We start from the raw sequence: 19,647 nt of genomic DNA on the forward strand, positions 1-19,647 counted from the left end.
GCTAAATAGCATTTACACCTTTACCAAATGTGATCAAAATCTGTCCCTGATCAACTTCAAATGTGGTTTCAGTCATTTGAACGCAATTAGCATTAGGTGCATTTACACCTGGCTTTTAATGTAGTCAAGTGTTGATCAGCAAAAGTGCATGTTAATGCCAAGTGTAAAGGGAGGACTCTGTCTCTCTGTCGCCTTTATCCTCTTTCTCTCCCTTAATCTTCAGTTGGAGCAAAGGTCTGTGCTGAGTGTGGCTTTCTTAGAGCCTTTCCAAAGTTCACAAAACAAAATCCAACAATTCATTCAAGCTGTATCAGAGTTCCAAAAAAAAAAAATAGAGTATGGAAAATAAAGACCCCTCACATTCACACACGCACACAAACACACATGCATACACACACAAACACAGGTCAACGTCCCTGTCTAAAAGTAATCAGAAAACTAAGGATTATTTTTTATTCAGGAGGGATTTTGCTAACGCTTGTCTCTGTCGCACAGGTGTTTGGTAGTGATAAACAACTCTCTTTCACCCCTTTCTGCTATGTCTGTCTGTGAGCATCTGGCTGTGTGTATTTGAAAGATTTTGTGTGTTAGAGCCTGTCAGTAAGTTAGAGAAAGATGGTGTTAATCCTTAACCTTAAATCTATATAATTCAGATTAAACTCAGGCTTTAACTTGGTGGTAATTCACTTAACACAGGGAAGCAGGTTGCATCTGCTGTTCTCCAGCTCTGAAACTGTAGCCTATAGAGCATGAAGCAGAACAGTAGTTGCCAACTAGTGTATCAGTATCTCAGTATCACCTTTCTCAGTCCTCAACTGGTATTCACACAACAAATAAACAACACAACATATGTAACTGTGGTATAACACTAGAAGCATGCATAATGCAGATTGAGTGCAATATATTATAGAATACCAGAAAACTAACACATTACACACAACACACAAATTTCCCTAGAGCATCTTTTTCTACAGAACCGTGGAGGACAAGGCAAATAAAATAATTAAATATAAATAATCAGTAACATATTGTAAACCTCTAAATTAATCAAGAAACCAGATCCAAAAAGTGCATACTGTGTGTCAACTGATAGATGGACTGATTAAATCTTGATATTCAGACATAGACAATTTGTGATTAGGGAACACAAAATGAATTTACCTCTTAGATCTCTGTTGCTATCTCTAGTATCAATCTAGTGCCTCTGATATCATATTGAACAATATTATGTTGCTTTCACACTAGAGGTTTTGGAGTGGACCTAAGCTTAATTAACCATAAAGTTTACTTTTTGCTTACTGTGATATCTGACTTGAGTGTGTACCAAAGAACCACACTCAAGTCCATTTTTAAAGAGGGTCTGGGGTTTATTTGTCAACTGAGGTACTGTTTATAGTTGTGAACAAATCCCTGCTGAATAAAAACATCTTAAAAAAGCTTAAGCCGGATTAAGCTGGTCTAGCTGGTCTCCCAGCCTGGCCGATTGGTCTATCTGGACTCCTGACCCGGCCAAGATGGAGTTCAGATGGTTTAGCTGGTCAGCCAGCTGGCCTCCAAGCCTGACCAGCTGAGACGTGCTCAAACACCCTCTAAAAAAAAAACAGAAATTCAGACCAGCCAATCCAGTTTGAGAGATAAATTCAGCAAACCAGCTTTGGCAAAAGCTTCTTTAATAATGTCCAGATTTCGAATATTTAGTTTCGGTGGAATTCTCACTTATGACAAAAGCATGCAATTTAACACTGGTTCAGAGCAAACTAACACATAATGAGAAGAAAACAGCAGGGGGACAAGGAAAGTCAGGTATAGGCTAAGTGTTAAAGTGGCATTATTCTGTCTGAGACATGTCATTATTATGTCATGCTTTGATATTGCAATGCCATTTCTCTGCAGTTTACTAGTTTGACGAAGGCTACTGAGTTGTAGGAAGTGGTTGCTAAGGTCACACCTGATTTTCAGCAAAGAGCTGCTCATCTTGACAACTATTGTAACAATACTTTCAGTTGTCTTACACCATGTCCAAACAAGACCAGATAAGATAAAGCAATGCCACATCTGAGTCCTTTGTGTCCTAGTCAGCCCCAGGACAAGCGATACTACATTTTTGCTTGGTTTCTATTTATGCAGCACCATCTAGATAACCCCTCCCACAGTAAAATCATATTTGTCTAAAATCCAGCTTCACATGGCTATATATTAAACATAAAATATCTTCTGATTGGCTGTGTCCCATTACGTAACAATATTATATTCAGTGTGGACAGAGAAATTGCTCACTTCATTATGTCCTAACATAGAGTTATGGTGCTTCCAGGGGTTTAAATGGGATTTTTGAGGTGGGAGAAGCCTAGCACCCTATTTATTTATTTTTTGTCATCGGCCTCATCCAAGATGATGATGAGTCTGTATACAGAAGGGAGGTTGAACGGCTGTCTCACTGGTGTAGTCAGAACAACCTGGAGCTAAACACACTCAAAACGGTGGAGATGATTGTGGACTTTAGGAGGAACTCCCCAACACTGTCCCTCCTCACCATTCAAAACAGCACTCTGGAAGCAGTGGAGTCATTCAAGTTCCTGGGCACTACCACCTCACAGGACCTGAAGTGGGAGACCCAAATTGACTCCATTGTGAAAAAGGCCCAGCAGATGTTGTACTTCCTTCACCAGTTGAGGAAGTTCAACCTGCCATAGGCGCTGCTGATACAGTTCTACTCAGCAGTCATTCAGTCTTTCCTCTGCACATCAGTAACTGTCTGGTTTGGTGCAGCTATGAAATCGGATATCAGAAGACTTCAAAGGATAGTTCAGACTGCTGAGAGGAATATTGGTTGCCCCCTGCCCTCCCTTCAAAAAGTGTACACTTCCAGAGAAGGGAAAAAGGCTGGAAATATCACTCTGGATCCCACTCACCCTGCACACTACCATTTTGAACTTTTGCCTTCTGGCCAACGCTACAGAGCTCTGAGCACCAGAACCATCTCATGAACAGTTAAAACTGCCCCATTGAGCAATAACTATGTGCAATTCACAGTTTAGTCTTTTTATTATTTATATCTATCCAACATAACCAACCTCTTCAGCCATTACACAGATATAATATGTGTACAGTATATATATATATTCTTATTGTGTATTTTCTATATACTTTATTTTCTATTACATTTTAATTTCATGTATCTGCATGCATTACCTTTATTAGTCTGCTCTGTTCAGTCTGCAGTGTGGTCAAGTCCTGTCCCAGGTTGCTTTGTCCTCTTCTCAGAGACTCATAGTCCATCTTCAGCTGGCCTGCATGGGCAGATAGCTTAGCTACTTCCTCAGCCAAGTTGACCAATAATGCACGATCCTGACCTTTGACGGATTTCAGATCCGTATCGTGGTCAGTAAGAGAGTGCAGCAAAGATGTCTGGACACCTTCCAGTCGCAGGAAGTTGCTGTTATAATCAGGGCAGTTGGGGTCGATAAAGATATTGATGCGTGATCCATCACCCCTCTCAACTGTCACCAATGCATTGGCTTCATCCTGATTGGTGCTAATATGGGGAGGGCCATCCGACATTGGCGGAGCCTGGTAATGGTTCATAAGAAGAATGGTTCCTGTCACCGTGACTGCAAGGAGAACGGCCACGAAGAGCAGGATGGTACATAGCAGATAGCTACAACTCATCCTCTGCTGACAGAGAGACAAAAAAGCATAATCATCATTACCATTTCTGCAGAACAGATAGTGCTTCTGAAAGCCCTTTGGGGATAATACTGCAGTCAGACACAACTACAGGAAAGAAACACAAAGAAGAATAGACCAAGTTGTTCCAACCATCCACCACACTCTCATCTCTATCAATCCATCCATCCATTTCAAAATGCATTCTACATTCTAAAAATGTCTCACAAGCAAGCCAAAGGAGGCAGAGGCAAGGAAAAATTCCTAAGATGCTAGGGATGCCCTCTTCCTCGGGCTGGAAAATATTCAAATAGATTCATACAATGCATAAACAGAACACAAATGTTAACTTCAACCGATGAACTTTGCTGCACTCTCTTACTGACCACGATACGGATCTGAAATCCGTCAAAGGTCAGGATCGTGCATTATTGGTCAATTAAAGAGAAAGTTCACCCATACGTGTTGTCATCATTTACACACACTTGTTATTTCAAACTTATTTCCACAGAACACTGAATGAATTATTAGGCAGAGTGTTAGCCTCAGTCACCATTTCCTTTCATTATATGGAAAATTATGCAATGAAAGATAATGATAACTGAGACTTAAATGCTGCTTAACATCTCATTCAGTGTTTCTAAGAAGAAAGATAGTCATACAGGAACAATTTAAGGGTGAGTAAATGATGACAACATTTTGTTGTTTAATTAAATTATAAGAATTATAATGGTGATAAAATTAATGCGATATGCAAATAGTTGGTATGGAGGTGATCTTGTGTGTGCGATAGTGTGTGGTGTCAATGTGCATTATCCATTCACTCCATTACCTGTTTCGCACAGTTAATAGACACAGCACTCCATCTTGTTTACCATCCAAAAAACTTTATGTGTATGTGATGTCTGCACGTGTGTGTGTTTGTGCTGTTGTGCATGTATGCACTGGCTGTGTGGGTGTGCTTTGCATATAAAATGTATAATTTCCTGAATAATTGCCCACACATATATTCTGTTTTCAAGCCTATCTGTTCATTAATATGCAAAAAAAGCCACACTGGCCCAAGCTGATTGGTGGTTAATGGCTTGCTTTACGATTTGGCTTTAACAATCAACTCTTGGAAAATAAAGAGATTTCTGGGAAGAACTTCAGTGAGCAGTTTACCAATAGAGATCAGGGATTGATTTCAATGGGATCAAGCTATATTGAACTTGTTTAATATAATCACTCCCTGTATGCATACTGCCCTGCTAGACAGTATACAAAAAGCAAATGAGAAGGATGTCAGAATACACAATATTCTTGATACATTGGGCAAACAATACCAGGGTAATGCACTTCATCTTCTGAGATTCTGAAGTGTACAACCAGCGGACATTTTACTATCCTATTTCCAAAAAATGGCAAAGAACTGTAAGCCGATTGGTTATTTTCAAGTGTAAGTGCTATATATTTTCTGTAAGGCCAGAAACGTGCATTACAGGAGAATTCAAATGCAGACTCAAGCTGCTGGCAAACACATTACCAATGTGAAATTGAACATACATAATGTGCAATCCTGCATTATTGTGGCGGTAATGAACATCAGTACTCAAGGGGGTGATAATATGTGCCATAATGTAAACTGGATACGTTTTTATTCAGGTACATTTATATACGTATACCGACTTAATCTTACTTTTTCAGCAAAATTCTCTTCAAACTGTTGCTCTCCCAGTTACTATAGATGTGTCCCTTGATGCAATGCTGAGAATGCAATGTGTAATTGCTTATGTTATGCATTGTGATCTGACACATTTTGCAATGCAACAACACACAAACTCAATCTGGCATCACCAGAATAATTCACCAGTTTAATAATTCTGTTTAATAATTCATCAGTAAATTGTTTTGTGGATTGTTGTCAGTATGTCATAGGTAAAAAAAGAGCCAAAAGACAATGCCAATATGGTAGATGTAGTATGTCGGAGAATGTTGTTATACTGCAAACCTGCATACCTGTCATACTACATTTACGGTTGAGAAATAAGTTGTTCATTGAAATGCAGGCACAATTCAGATGCACAGAACTCAACAAGTTCCTTCTAACACAAGCTAAATGTGCGGTTTCACTTTTCTTATGCTAGTCTGGCTCTCTTGAGATAGATTTTTTAAGAATATGTTTCTTTCTATGAGCTGGAACTGAAGTGGACATAATTTATTAAATATATATGAATCAAATTTTGTTTGACACTGATATGTTTTAAATTAGAAACAATGCCAGCCCGAATGACAAGATAACAAAGTCATTGTCAGGTTTTTTTTTGTTTTTAAGTTCCAACATAATTAACTGACATCGAATGCTTCATATTTAGTCAAGCCAACAGTTCATGACAAAAACAATAACATTATATTATTGAACCAGTCTGACTGATATGCGCGTATGAACTACATGTAATCCAACTGAACTGAATCCAGTGATGCCCCTTGGACACTTTACTTTTGAGCAGCTGTTTCATCCTGATGAAAAACTGGCAAAAAAGATTTATATGCAAAACTTTCACAAGGTTAAAGGGGGTATTGATGGCAGGCACTATAAAAGCTATATTTGCCAGCTGATCAACTATGTTTGCCATTCTTGACTTTCGTTTTCTTTGACATGTTTTACTGCTGAATTTCTCCAGCTGAGCCACAGTAGATTGAAAACTATTTTTGCTTGTTCTATTCAGTTATTTGTGTGAATATTGCAACAACTTCAGAACAGAGAATCACTCTGAGTGTCGCTTTCTCTCTTTGTCTCCATTCCATACACACACACACACACACACACACGCACACACACACACACACACACACACACACACACACACACACACACACACACACACACACACACACACACACAAACAAACACATATTATTATAAACAAAGCACCATAAATAAGCTACAACAGGCATTTGTACATGCAAAAGAAATGCAAGGTGTGTGTTCTCCCACATGTTTGTGTATTCAGTTGAATTTTAATTTGAATGCCTAGATAGATGAAGGGTGTTTCTGAAAAGAAATTCAGCATGTAACAACACTTCAGTGGATATGAGATAGATGAATCCATAAGAGGGCTGACACACATGGGAGAATATGATAAAATGCCAAATGTGTATATGTGTGCATGACTGACTGCTTATCAGTATAATCACAAACAAGCAAATAAAAATAAAAAAATGACATGAAGGTTTAGACTTTGATCACAGGGTTTGCAAATCAAATGCTAGGTGTAATATGGTATAATCCCTTGAGCCCATCGGTTTTCCACAGATGACATTCAATCCTGCATTTTTTATTAATCTCTCACGTCAAATAGACAAATAGTAGGTGAGAGCGAGAGATGCTGAATTCTGAAGAACAAGCCTCTGCATCATTTCTGAGGTATTACAAGATGTGTAGCAAATATTGTATACAGAACAGGGGTGTGAGAGTGGATCAAATGTTCCTGTAGTTCAAGGAGTTGTTGTAATAAAGTATGTTCATTTGAACTTTAACTATGTGAGATTGAAGCCCTTACCTTGGGCGGTGTTTGTCTGACTGTTTCTGAGTCTGACCATCGATGTTTGAGCTGAGAGGAGTTTGGCACACATTCACAGAATGACTGCATCAAACAAACAAACAAACAAACAAACAAACAAACAAACAAACAAACAATCATAAAACGAAATATATATGTATATATATATTTTTTTATTTATTTATTTATTTTTTTTGTAGCAGTAAAAAAACAAAACAAAGAAAGACCTATATTTTCATTTTAAATATGCTCTATTATTTGGGGATAAGCAATGCATGAAAACGTCTCGGGTTATGACTATAACCCTTGTTCCCTGAGAAGGGAACGAGACACTGCGTCGTTGAAAACGACTCTTTGGGGAACGCTCCTTAGCGTGCGCCTCTGAAGTATGAATGAAACTATTCCAATCTTGATTGGTGTTAGCGTCATGACGTAACATGTGACGGCATAACCGGATGCATAAAAGTGGCGCCGGCACACATACACATTAGCCTAGCGATGAAGCAAGCCGCTCTCAGGCCTTGAGGGGCGTGGCAGGACGACGCAGTGTCTCGTTCCCTTCTCAGGGAACAAGGGTTATAGTCATAACCGAGGCGTTCCCTTCCGAGGGAACTTCGCACTGCGTCGTTGAAAGCGACTCTTTGGGGAACGAATGCCCACTAGGCCACGCGCGCGAAAAAGGCCTGCCCTAGGGTGAAACTGAACTCAGGCACTCAGCTAGGGCGAGAGCACACGTCGCCAGGCGTACTAGGGAGGTGCAGACTGTAAAACCTGATGAAAGTGTGCTTGGGGTAGCCCAACCGGCTGCCTCACAGATCTCCTGGAGGGTACTCCCGATAAGAGAGCCCTAGAGGACGCCATGCCTCTAGTTGAATGAGCCCTCACGGCCAAAGGTGAAGGCAAATTAGCACCTTGTAGGCCGAGATAATAGCCTGAACAATCCAATTACTAATGGTTTGTTTCGAGGCAGGGAGCCCCTTCTTAGGTGACCCAAAACACACTAACAGTTGGTCCGACCTCCTCCAAGAAGAGGACCTCTCGAGGTAGCAGCTCAAAGCTCTGACAGGGCAGAGCAAATGGAGCCTCTCTTCTTCTGCCGACACATGAGGTGGAGGATGAAAAGCCTGCAGGACCGTGGACCGTGCCGTGTTAGAGCGGCACCTTAGGCACATAGCCAGGTCTCGGTGTAAAATGGCTTTAACTCCGCCAGGGGCAAACTCCAAGCAAGCTGGCGTCACTGCCAGGGCTTGAAGATCACCCACCCTCTTTAGAGAGGTAATAGCTAAGAGAAAAGCCATCTTGAGCGTCAGGTCCTTGGGCGAAGCCGACTGAAGGGGTTCGAAGGGGGCCAGGGATAACCCGTCGAGAACCACCGCCAGGTCCCAGGCAGGAACCCTGGACCTGGTTGTCGGTCTCATCCTCCATGTACCACGGAGAAAGCGAATGACCAGCTGGTGCCTCCCAGAGGCCCATCACTCAGTGGTGCATGGAGCGCCGAAATGGCAGCCACGTACACCTTGAGTGTGGAAGGGGAGAGACCACGAGAAAGCGATCTTGAAGAAACTCCAGAACTGAAGCCACCGGGCAGTTAACTGGATCTACTTCATGTTCTCTACACCAAGTGGAGAACACATTCCACTTGAGGCCATATAATCTCCTAGTAGGCGGAGCCCTAGAGCTAAGTATGGTTTCAACCACCCCAGCTGATAGACCAGCATTTAGGTACTGAACCCCTCAGGGGCCAGACCCACAGTTTCCACAGCTCTGGGCGAGGGTGGAAGACTGTGCCCCCGCCTGAGACAACAGATCCCTCCTCAGAGGAATCTGCCATGGCGGAGCTATCAGGAGTGAAATTATGTCTGAGAACCATACTCGGGCCGGCCACATGGGGGCAACCAGAAGTAGACTGATGCCCTCTTGGCGGACCCTTTCCAGGACTCCGGGAGCAGAGCGTCGGGAAATGCGTACAGGCTGAAGCCTCGGCCAAGCCTGTACCATGGCGTCCAACCCCAGTGGGGCTGGATGTGAGAGGGAGAACCAAAGTGGACAGTGGGGCGTCTCTGAGGCGCGAACAGATCCACTTCTGATGGTCCAAATTTGTCCCATATCAACTTCACCACCTCTGGATGAAGTCTCCATTCCCGGGCCTCAGCCCCTGCCTCGACAGGATGTCTGCTCCCTGATTCTGAACCCCGGAATATACATTGCTCTGATAGACAGTATTTTCCCCTGGGACCAAAGAATTATCTGATCGCCAGTCTGCACAGAGGCGCGATCTGAGTCCTCCTTGTCGGTTCAGATAAGCTACCACTGATGTATTGTCGAGCGTACTAGGACATGGTAACCCTTGATGTCTGGAAGGAAGCTCCTCAGAGCCCTGAACACAGCCAACATCTCTAGACAGTTTATGTGCCAAGAATGATGATGGTCCTGCCACAGACCCCTGGCAAAGCGGCCGTCCATGACCGCGCCCCAGCCAGTGAGGGAGGCGTCTGTCGAAGCGGTTTTCGGCGACATGGCGCTCCCAACACTGGCCCTTGGGACAGGAACCAAGGTTTCTTCCATATTAGCAGAGAACGAAGGCACCTGCGGCGTTACTCTGATTATACTGAAATGGATTCCGCTGGGGAAAACCCTTGGCTTTCAGCCACCACTGGAGGGGCCTCATGTGTAGAAGGCCCAGCGGTACAATGTTGGATGCCGCTGCCATGAGGCCCAGCAGTCTTTGAAATTGCTTTACAGTGATGGCCTGGCCTAGCTTTAACCCGGACACCATCGCCATAAGGGACTCGATACGTGCAGGAGACATGCGTGCCTGCATCGTAACAGAGTTCCACACAACGCCAGAAGCGTTGTGCACTGGGATGGTTGTAACACACTCTTTTTGTGTTGAGTCTCAACCCCAAACTTCGAATGTGGCCAAGAGCGACATCTCGATGCCGAACCGCCATTTCTCGAGACTGGGCCAGAATGAGCCAGTCGTCGATATAATTCAGTATCACGGATGCCCTGAAGTCTCAGTGGAGCAAGAGCTGCATCCATACATTTGGTGAATGTCTGGGGAGATAGTGCTAGGCCGAGCGGAAGAACCCGATATTGGTAAGCTTAAGCCCCGGCGAACCTCAGGAACCTCCTGTGACATGGAAGGATGGATACATGAAAATAGGCATCTTTTAGATCTATCAGTGACAAACCAGTCCTCGGATCTGATCTGACTCACGATGACAGGAATAGTAAGCATTTTGAACCTGAACCTCCTCAGAGACCGGTTCAAAACTCTGAGATCTAAAATCGGCCTCAACCCCCCATCCTTTTTGGAACTATAAAGTACCGGCTGTAAAGACCGGACTCCCTGTCTGAATGATGAACACGTTCTATGGCCTCCTTCAGCAGCAGAGATTGCACTTCTTGTTCCATCACCTGAGCCTGCTCGGAACCACTGTAGTCTGCACCACCCCAGAGAATTTGGGGCGGTGCCCGAACTGCAGTCTGTACCCTGAATTTATTATATGCAGGACCCATGCAGATATGTTGGGAAGATGATTCCATGCCTCTACAAAATCTACTAAGGGAACCAGCCTCTCGAGGCTGGTCTCGAGTGTTTTCGAGCACTGTTCTCGACTTCCTGAAGCGGGATACCGGCAGGATTTGGTCGATACAGTGCTTGTGACCACAATTGATGTGTGTTTTTTATTTTTTGACTTGAACGGCACGGTGTGCTTTAGCTGGAGATTGGTGTGGCCCGAGCGTCAGAGGCGGCGGAAACCAACACCGATTTCCTGAGGACTCCGCTCTGAGAACAACCTCGGTTGCTCTGCAGCGGGGGCAGCCCTCCGAGGTTCTAACACCCGGTTAGGACCTCTTCCCAAGCCCTCCTAGCCTTAAGGGCGTCCCTCAGGTCGGCCCCCTGGCTGGAGGGCTTCGCTGAGGCGTTTCCTCTGTTGCCAAGCTCCTGGAGGAGGGGCTCTAGAGGAAGCGCTCTCCTTTTGCTCAGCTGGTGCGAGGAGCTGACTGAAGGCTGGGGCTGATGTGTTTGCCCCACCCTACTTGACTTAGACTTGGATTTACGGGGAGAAACTGCTTGAGCGCCGCAGATTGTTTCCTCGCCTCTTGAAACCTGTCGACGACCGATGTAACGGCGTCGCCGAACAGGCCAGAGGGCGAGGCGGGGCATCAAGCAAAAAAGCTCTGTCTTTTTCTTTTATTCCCGATAAATTTAGCCACAGATGCCTCTCCGTGGTCACCATAGCTGCCATAGAGCGGCCAATAGCGTGGGCCGTCTCTTTAGTTGCCCGGAGAGACAGATCTGCGACTCTCGCGCAACTCCGCGATATCTTCGGAGTTGGCCCCTCCCCTCGTCTAAGTCTTTCAGGAGATCGGCCTGGTACGCCTGCAAAATCGCCATTGAGTGCAGGCGCGAACCAGCCCGACCTGCCGCCATGTAAGCCCTGCTTATTAATGCAGATGTATCTCTGCAGGGCTTACTAGGCAGCGCCGGGGTTTTAAGGGAAGATGCCGACTCAGGAGAGAGGTAACCGGCTAAAGCCTCCTCCACACCAGGCATCTTCCCATAGCCCATATCCCGTGCCCCTAAAGCGTCGCTGTAGTCGACCACACTGGGGGTGGAGACACGGGACGAATGTGGTTTATCCCACGATCTCGAGATCTCTTTGTGGAGATCGGGAAAAGCGGCAAACCCGGCGCTGGGGTTGTGGCGCGTGCTGCAGGAAGCGCTTCGTCTAATTTGCTTCCGGCGTGCGTTCCCTGCTCATTTTGTGGCCAGCTAATGTTAAGTCTGGCCACAGCACGCGTCACAACCTGAATCAGCTCCTCAAAAGCCTGGCCGAAAACCGGCGTGCTTGGCTGCTCACGGTCGATCGCATCAATGCTGAGCATTTCCACTTCCTCGGAAGCAGAGAGCTCGAGCATTGGGACCTGATCGTGGGCAGAAGAAGCCGCGACGCGGGCTTCTGCACCACTCACAGTAGGCTCGGGATCCTCAAATGAAGAATGAGAAAGTGCCGCAGCAGTCTCATTCTCATCTGCAAGATCCCGCTGCGAACCCCACGATCTCAATCGCCGCGCTGCCTCAACAGACGCGGGACCAGAACCGTGGGGAACGCGAGCCTGACCGTGCTCATCAAAGCACGCCAACCGGGAGCGCAGCACTCTCATGGGTAGTGCTTCACAACTTACACAGGCAGATCCCTCGAGAGCTGCCTGTGCGTGCTGCGCTCCCAAACAGTTCACACACAAATCGTGCGTGTCCCTACCCGTAATAAAACGAGGGCAGGGGTGCACGCACTTCTTGAACTGCTTGGTGGCCATAATTCTTTTAAATAGGACAAACAACACCAAATAAGACAAACAATATACATAGAGCGCTTGCTGAAGAGCGAAAGCTAATGTGTATGTGTGCCGGCGTCACTTTTATGCATCCGGTTATGCCGTCACATGTTACGTCATGACGCAACACCAATCAAGATTGGAATAGTTTCATTCATACTTCAGAGGCGCACGCTAAGGAGCGTTCCCCAAAGAGTCGTTTTCAACGACGCAGTGCGAGTTCCCTCGGAAGGGAACTGAGTTGGCATGAGAATCATCCCTTTGCTCTAAAAATTTTTTTCTTAATGATATGTCCAACTATCTTGAAAACACACAGACAAGGTCAAATACACCTTTGTAAGCATCTCATTCGATTTTCTTTAATATGTCCCAGACAATAAAAGTGGAAAATATTGCATTAACATTTCACTATAATGGCAACAGAATCAGATCAACGAAACATTAATGATGCCTCTCAGTGCTCCCTGTAAAGCTGTTTTGAAATACTCAACTTATGGTCTTTCCCAGTGTTACTCACAAATTATGTGTGTTGAATTTGGAATGTGGAAATCAATGGAATGATCTGGATTAAATAATATATAGTCAAAAGTAATACTTTTACCTTTCTTAATATATGTTCCTCGTTTTATTGTGAAAGATTCTGTGAAAGTTATTCAACAGAGAAAAAAAACAACATAGACATATAACAAGATGTTAAATCCAATCTTTCATCTCTTGTCAAAATGCAAAGCCAGTATAACTGTTGCATACCAGAAAGGGACTATTAACATAGATTGTCATAGAGTTAACAACAAAATCAAGAAATTTAGCCTTTCTGCTAAAGAATGATTAGACTGCTAAATGATTATGATTAAACTGACTCAATTAATACACATTTATGTTAAGAAGAATTGATAATGCTTTGCCCCAAAGATTTAATTGCAAGTGCATTATGACAAACTAAATTTTTTGCTTGTTTTTAAAACTTGTCTGTTATGACAATAATACAGACAGACCTTTAATTGTATTTAGCACAGAACAATCCTTTAACGTCATGTCTGAATTTTCAAGGGACAAAAAGGCAAAAAAAAAAAAACAATAAAAAACATGCATAACAAGGTTTTAAAGCGAAACAATACATCTCTAAAAAACTCCATCTCAAGGAGTATGAAATATCACACAGCACTGACCAGTGATTTTTATATATTTTTTATTCAGAGACCGGGCCATTTTATTTATCTGATTTTATGCCGAAAAATGAAGTCAGGTACTTTTTTGGAGGATGAAAATAATTAGACTGGACTCTATTAGACTGGATAGTTTGCAGACACTGTGACTGCACAGATAAAGATGAAAGGGATAAAAGGATGCCTGTCTTAAGTCTTTTTTACATGAGCACTCAGAGAGAGAGAGAGAGAGAGAGAGAGAGAGAGAGAGAGAGAGAGAGAGAGAGAGAGAGAGAGAGAGAGAGAGTTCCATGTCTTCTTTAAAGGTGTGAATAAGCTGACTACTCATTAATCTAATTTAGAGGCAGCAGCTTTCCACACATTCTGTCCTTGGTTTAACAGACATCATAAGCCCAGAACTACACCATCAAGCTGGGAGAGGAGGAGAAAAACAAAGAGGGAGAGATGAAATACAGAGTTTTCAGGTGGACAAGAGAGATAAAGAAAAGATAAAGGAATAGATGGCACATCACTGATTGGACTGCCTGCCTTTATTAACTTTGCTGTTTTAGTAGACACTAGCAATAAGAAAGCCAAATTATAAACACAATGGGAGAGAAAACAAAAATTGAGAGTAAGATAGACAGATATTTTTGCAGTTTCACCCAGCTGAAGAGCACAAATCCCAAATATTGTATATTGGAAACTGACGTTATAGTGCCGTGGGTCGATTTTTCAGATGGTCCCTTACGCATCGTAGACGAATATACAAGGAACTTAAAACATCAAACTACCCTGCTTAGAAGGGTCTGCCCATGAAAAAGTATCTTTAATAGAAGCACAAATAAAAAAAAAAAGGAGAACTTCTCGGTTACTGATGTAACCTCTGTTCCCTACCTATGGAGTGAACGAGACGTTGTGCCAATGAGTTGACACTAGGGGTCACCCTTGGGAGTCCAGACATCTCTGATCTTTTAGAAAAGGCCAATGGGAATTGGCATGTGGGATTTGCATCAGTGGGATTTGCGGAGGTTACATCAGTAACCGAGACGTTCCCTATCTGTCACTCACTCGATGTTGTGTCAATGAGTTGAAAAATGAAAACGCCACAAGAGCTGAACCGGGTTACGAAGACTGGCAGTGCGAGACGGGCAGAACTCTGTGTGCCTCGTAACCAGCGCATCAAGCCATCACGTAACTACCCCAAACACACTGGCAGGCATGAAGCGGTCCCCTACAACCCAGGGTGGCTAACTGCTCAGGACTGGCTGGCCAAGCCGTAGCCTTCTCCCTATTATTCTCCCCCAAAAAAAGGAACAAGCTGAGGGCCATATAAGGTCCACATTGGGGAGGGTCCATCCAAAGAGGAGGAAACTGCGGAGACCACACCCAGCCCAGAGGGGGGGGACTTCTAAGTGGAATACCACATACTGTCTTACCGGGTACCTGCCCAAGGAAGACACAGTTTACCAGCAGGGAAACCATTCTCCAGAATATACATCACACAGGGTTATCTAAGGAGACAACCAGCACATGTGGAGCACTTACCAGATTACGGGCGCCTAAGTGACGCACGTACTGGGGCAGCAGCGAGCCTCTCCGAAGCCTTGTCAGCCGCTGGGCTAAGGAGGAAGAACGTCCAATGTTCACACTTTTTTGCGAATGCAACTGGGAAAAATGTTCATGTTTTCACCTCAAGGGAGGGGAAGGACGCTATGCACAAGCAGTACACCAGGCCAGCTGACCCGAACTTACCTGTTTGTGTCACCTGATAACACACGGGACGAAACTGGCTCAACCCTTTGGTTATAAAACCTTGCAAAGGTATTAGGTGTTGCCCAACCCGGAGCTCTACACATGTCTGCTAGAGGGGGGCACCACGGGACAACGCCCAAGAAGCCGCAACAAGAGTGGGCTCACAGGCTAGCAGGGGGCGGCACATGCGTGGCATGGTATGCCATGGTGATGGCATCGATAACCCAGTGAGCGATCCGCTGTTTGGAGACAGCGCTTCCTTTCCGCTGTCCACCGAAGCAGACAAAGAGCTGCTTGGAGCTTCTAAAGCTCTGCCTGCGATCCAAGTAGATGCGAAGAGCACGCAATGGACACAGCAACGCCAAGGCTGGGTCTGCCTCCTCCAGGGAAAATGCTTGCAGGTTCACCACCTGATCCCTGAAAGGGGTCGTGGGAACCTTGGGCACATAGCCTGGTCGGGGTCTCAGGATAACGTGAGAGTAGTACAGACCGAACTCTAGGCACAATTCGCTGAAAGAGAACGCCGGCAGGTCCCCTACCCTCTTGATGGAGGTGAGCGCCGTCAGGAGGGCAGTATTCAAAGAGAGCTCAGCTGACTCAAGGGGCTCGAAGGGAGCTCTCTGAAGCCCCGAAGGACCTCGGAGAGGTCTCATGAGGGAACAAGGTGCGGCCTGGGGGGATTTAACCTCCTTGCACCTCTCAGGAACATGATGATCAAATCGTGCTTCCCCAAATACTCACCGTCCACTGCATCGTGATGCGCCGATATAGCGGCCACATACACCTTCAAGGTGGAGGGAGACAGCCATCCCTCCAACTTGTCTTGCAGGAATTAGATCACTGATCCTACTGCACATCTCTGGGGGTCTTCAACTCGGGAAGAGCACCACTTAGCGAACAGACGCAACTTCAGATCATAGTGACGCCACATCGAAGGGGCCCTGGCCTGAGTGATCGTGTCTACCACTGCAGGTGGTAGGCCACTTAAGTCTTCCGTGTCCCATCCAGGGGCCAAACATGGAGAAACATGGAGATTGCCAGATTGTGCCCCGTCCCTGAGAATGAAGGTCCTTCTACAGGGGAAGCATGAGGTCCGAGAACCAAGTCCGGGAGGGCCAGTAAGGGGCCACTAAGATGATCTGCTCCTCTTCCTCCCTGAACTTGCACAACGTCTGTGCAAGTAGGCTCACTGGGGGAATGATATTTGCATAGCCCTAGGGACAGCTGTATGCCAGGGCATCTGTGCCGAGGGGAGCCTTGGTCAGAGAGTACCAAAATAGGCAGTGGGAGAATTCTGGAGAAGCAAACAGGTCTACCTGTGCTTGGCCAAATCAACTCCAGATTAGCTGTACTGCCTGAGGGTGGAGTCTCCACTCTCCACTGAGCGTAACCTGTGGCAACAGCATGTCCGCTGTGATGTTGAGGTGGCCCAGGATGTGAGTGGCCCAGGATGTGAGTGGCCCGGAGCGACTTGAGTCACTGAGTACTCCAAGGGAGGAGATGCCGGGCAAGTTGTGACATTCGACGAGAGCGTAAACTGCCTTGGCGGTTGATGTACGCAATCGTGGCTGTGTTGTCCCTCCGGACCAACACATATTTCCCCAGATCAATGCCAATAGCCTCCTCAGGACAAGTAGTACCGCCAGCAACTTGAGGCAGTTGATGTGCCAAGACAGTCACGGGCCAGTCCAAGGGCCGGCGACTGAGTGCCAATTGCACATGGAACCACACAACCAGGATGTGTCTGGAGACCTGGTCTAGGGGAACTCCTGCCCGTAGGAACGCTAGGTCTGACCAGGGGCTGAATAGACGGCGGCAAGCCTGCATGACGAGAATGCGGTATGTGCCATGGTGCCATGCTCGTCTCTTGACTCGGGTCTGTAGCCAGTGCTGAAGTGGTCTCATATGCATCATCCCAATCGGCGTGACCATCGCTAAGGATGCCATATGCCCCAGGAGCCTCTGAAAGGATTTCAGTGGGACCAGCCTATTCTGTCTGAACACATGCAGACAGTGCAGCACCAACTGCGCACACTCGTTGGTCACACTGTCATCGAGACCGAGTCTAACTTCATACCGAGAAAAGAGATGCTCTGAACTGGGGTGAGCTCTTTTCCCAGTTGACCCAAAGCCCAAACAACTTTCGGCAGACGAAACTAAACAAAATATATTCGTCAACTAGCTTTTTTACCCTGACTAAAACGAGACGATGAGGAGAAGTCTCTTTTTTGCAATAAATATGACAATGAAGATGACATTTTCAAGTCTGTAACATATTAGCCAACCAGTGGTGTTAAGCCTACATTGTGCAGGCTGTGCTTTATGGCGAACGAACGTAGGTTTGAAATTAGACGGTAGATTGCCTAGCAATTAGGCTATGCATGCAATGCTGCAAATGTTAGACAGCTTAGATTAGACATTGGTTATGTACTTAAGGCAACAAAAACACTGGTTTCAAAATATTTTGTTGTGTCCTGCTGCTCGGTTAAGTTGGATGGTCCTGATCAACCAGTGCGAGCCACGCCCCCAAGCTCTGTGTGAGTGGGACCAAAAGGACTACCGCGTCGGACGTACCAGAAGACGGGGCCTCATGACGGGTGGAACCTGAGGTGCTGAGTCTAAAGACATCAAAGCACTTACCTACCTCCTTGTGACCACTCACAGAACAGCCTGGGATGGGGGAGGAAGATCTTCATCCGCGAAACCCATGGAGACCATCACATCGGGGATAGGTTTGTGCCACGGCTGGGCATGCGGAAGCGGGGGGCCCGGTTCTGGGGCACTGTACCTGCCAAAGACAGCCAGTGGCAGGCGGTCGTGATAACGATAAGTAAGTAAACTTTATTTATATAGCACCTTTCACAGATAAAAATCACAAAGTGCTTTACATGTAGAAAAATAACAATTTAAACAGTTAAGAAACATTATACAAAGCATACAACATAATAACTAAGTCAACTGAAAGCTTGACTGAATAGAAGTGTCTTCAGCTGTTTTTTAAAAGAATCAGCGCAATCAGCCACACGCAACGACAAGGGCAGGGCATTCCACAGTTTGGGAGCAACTGCCTGAAAAGAGCGGTCTACCCGAGTTTTAAGTCGGGTTTTGGGGACCATCAGGAGATTTTGACCTGAGGAACGAAGAGTGCGGAAGGAAGAGTAAGGGGTCAACATGTCCGCAATATATTTAGGGGGTCTGTCCATGAAGTGCTCTAAAAGTTAAAACTAATATTTTATAATCAATTCTATATTTTACTGGAAGCCAGTGAAGAATAAATAAGATCGGAGTAATGTGAGTCCTTTTGTTTGTTCCTGTTAATAGCCTGGGTGCTGCGTTTTGCACCAATTGGAGACGGCTCAGAAAAAATTTGTTAAAACAAATAAAAAGAGAATTACAATAGTCTAAACGTGATGAAATAAAAGCATGAATGATCAACTCCATGGTAGCTTTGGGTAGTATTGTTCTCAGTTTAGAGATATTTCTCAAATGATAAAAGCAGTTTCTGACCAACTGTCTAGAATGACCATCCGATGGCCAGGGAGACCAGAAATAGAGCCCAGGGAATGAGGAAACTGCCCTTTTATGGAAAACGTGGATACCGCAGCCCATCGGGCATGAGGCAAAACAAAATTCAAATGAAACAAAGGATTCTCCACCCGACCCTCCGGCGGGGAAGGGAGTGGTCTGCTTACCAGCTCCCGTAGTGCAGTTTCCTGAGGTGGGTTTGTGGCTCAGCCGAGGCAAGATATGCTCTATGGCCTCCGTCTGCTTTCCGTGACCTTCGTCGCTCGGAGGGCAAAGTCGGTAGCCGAGTGCAGCTCCTGTATTAGTCCCGGGTCAGGACTACCCTTGAGTAGTTCTCTTAATGCTTGGCTTGGTGCACCTAAAGGAGCGCCATGACATGCAAGGCAGAAGCGATGTCAGCCTACAGTCTCTGGACGGGAGCCTCAGGCGACTCCACCAAGTGGCAGCATTTTGCGGGCACAGGTGCAACACAACCGCTTGGTTTAGCCCCTTGCCGCCCCCCCATCGAGTAGTGAGAGCGGAGGAGCTCACGGATCGTGTGCTGGCAGAGAAAGGTTCCTGCCACAAACACGTGAGCTCTTCATGCACCTCCGGGAAGAGAGGTATAGTGGTGGAGCATGGCTGTGAGTGGCACTCTGGCCACAACCAACCAATCATCAAGCCGTGAG

General features: G+C 45.6%; 1 protein-coding gene across 3 annotated transcripts in view; it reads right to left on the reverse strand.

The window, feature by feature from the left end:
* Positions 1–19,647, reverse strand: part of LOC127634502 (fibrinogen C domain-containing protein 1-like) — a 164,216-nt gene that overhangs the window by 90,191 nt on the left and 54,378 nt on the right. Inside the window, exons 2-3 of one of the 3 annotated variants that reach the window (XM_052114094.1) lie at positions 7,209–7,292; positions 3,193–3,672 (exon numbers count right to left, since the gene is read on the reverse strand). In XM_052114094.1, the coding sequence (XP_051970054.1) occupies positions 3,193–3,672; positions 7,209–7,292 (564 nt within the window). Of the gene's footprint in view, positions 1–3,192; positions 3,676–7,208; positions 7,293–19,647 lie in introns of all 3 variants that reach the window. The other 2 variants (XM_052114112.1, XM_052114103.1) reach the window with 2 other exon arrangements.

Source organism: Xyrauchen texanus, chromosome 4 (genome assembly GCF_025860055.1).
Source record: "Xyrauchen texanus isolate HMW12.3.18 chromosome 4, RBS_HiC_50CHRs, whole genome shotgun sequence".
Lineage (NCBI taxonomy): Eukaryota > Metazoa > Chordata > Actinopteri > Cypriniformes > Catostomidae > Xyrauchen > Xyrauchen texanus.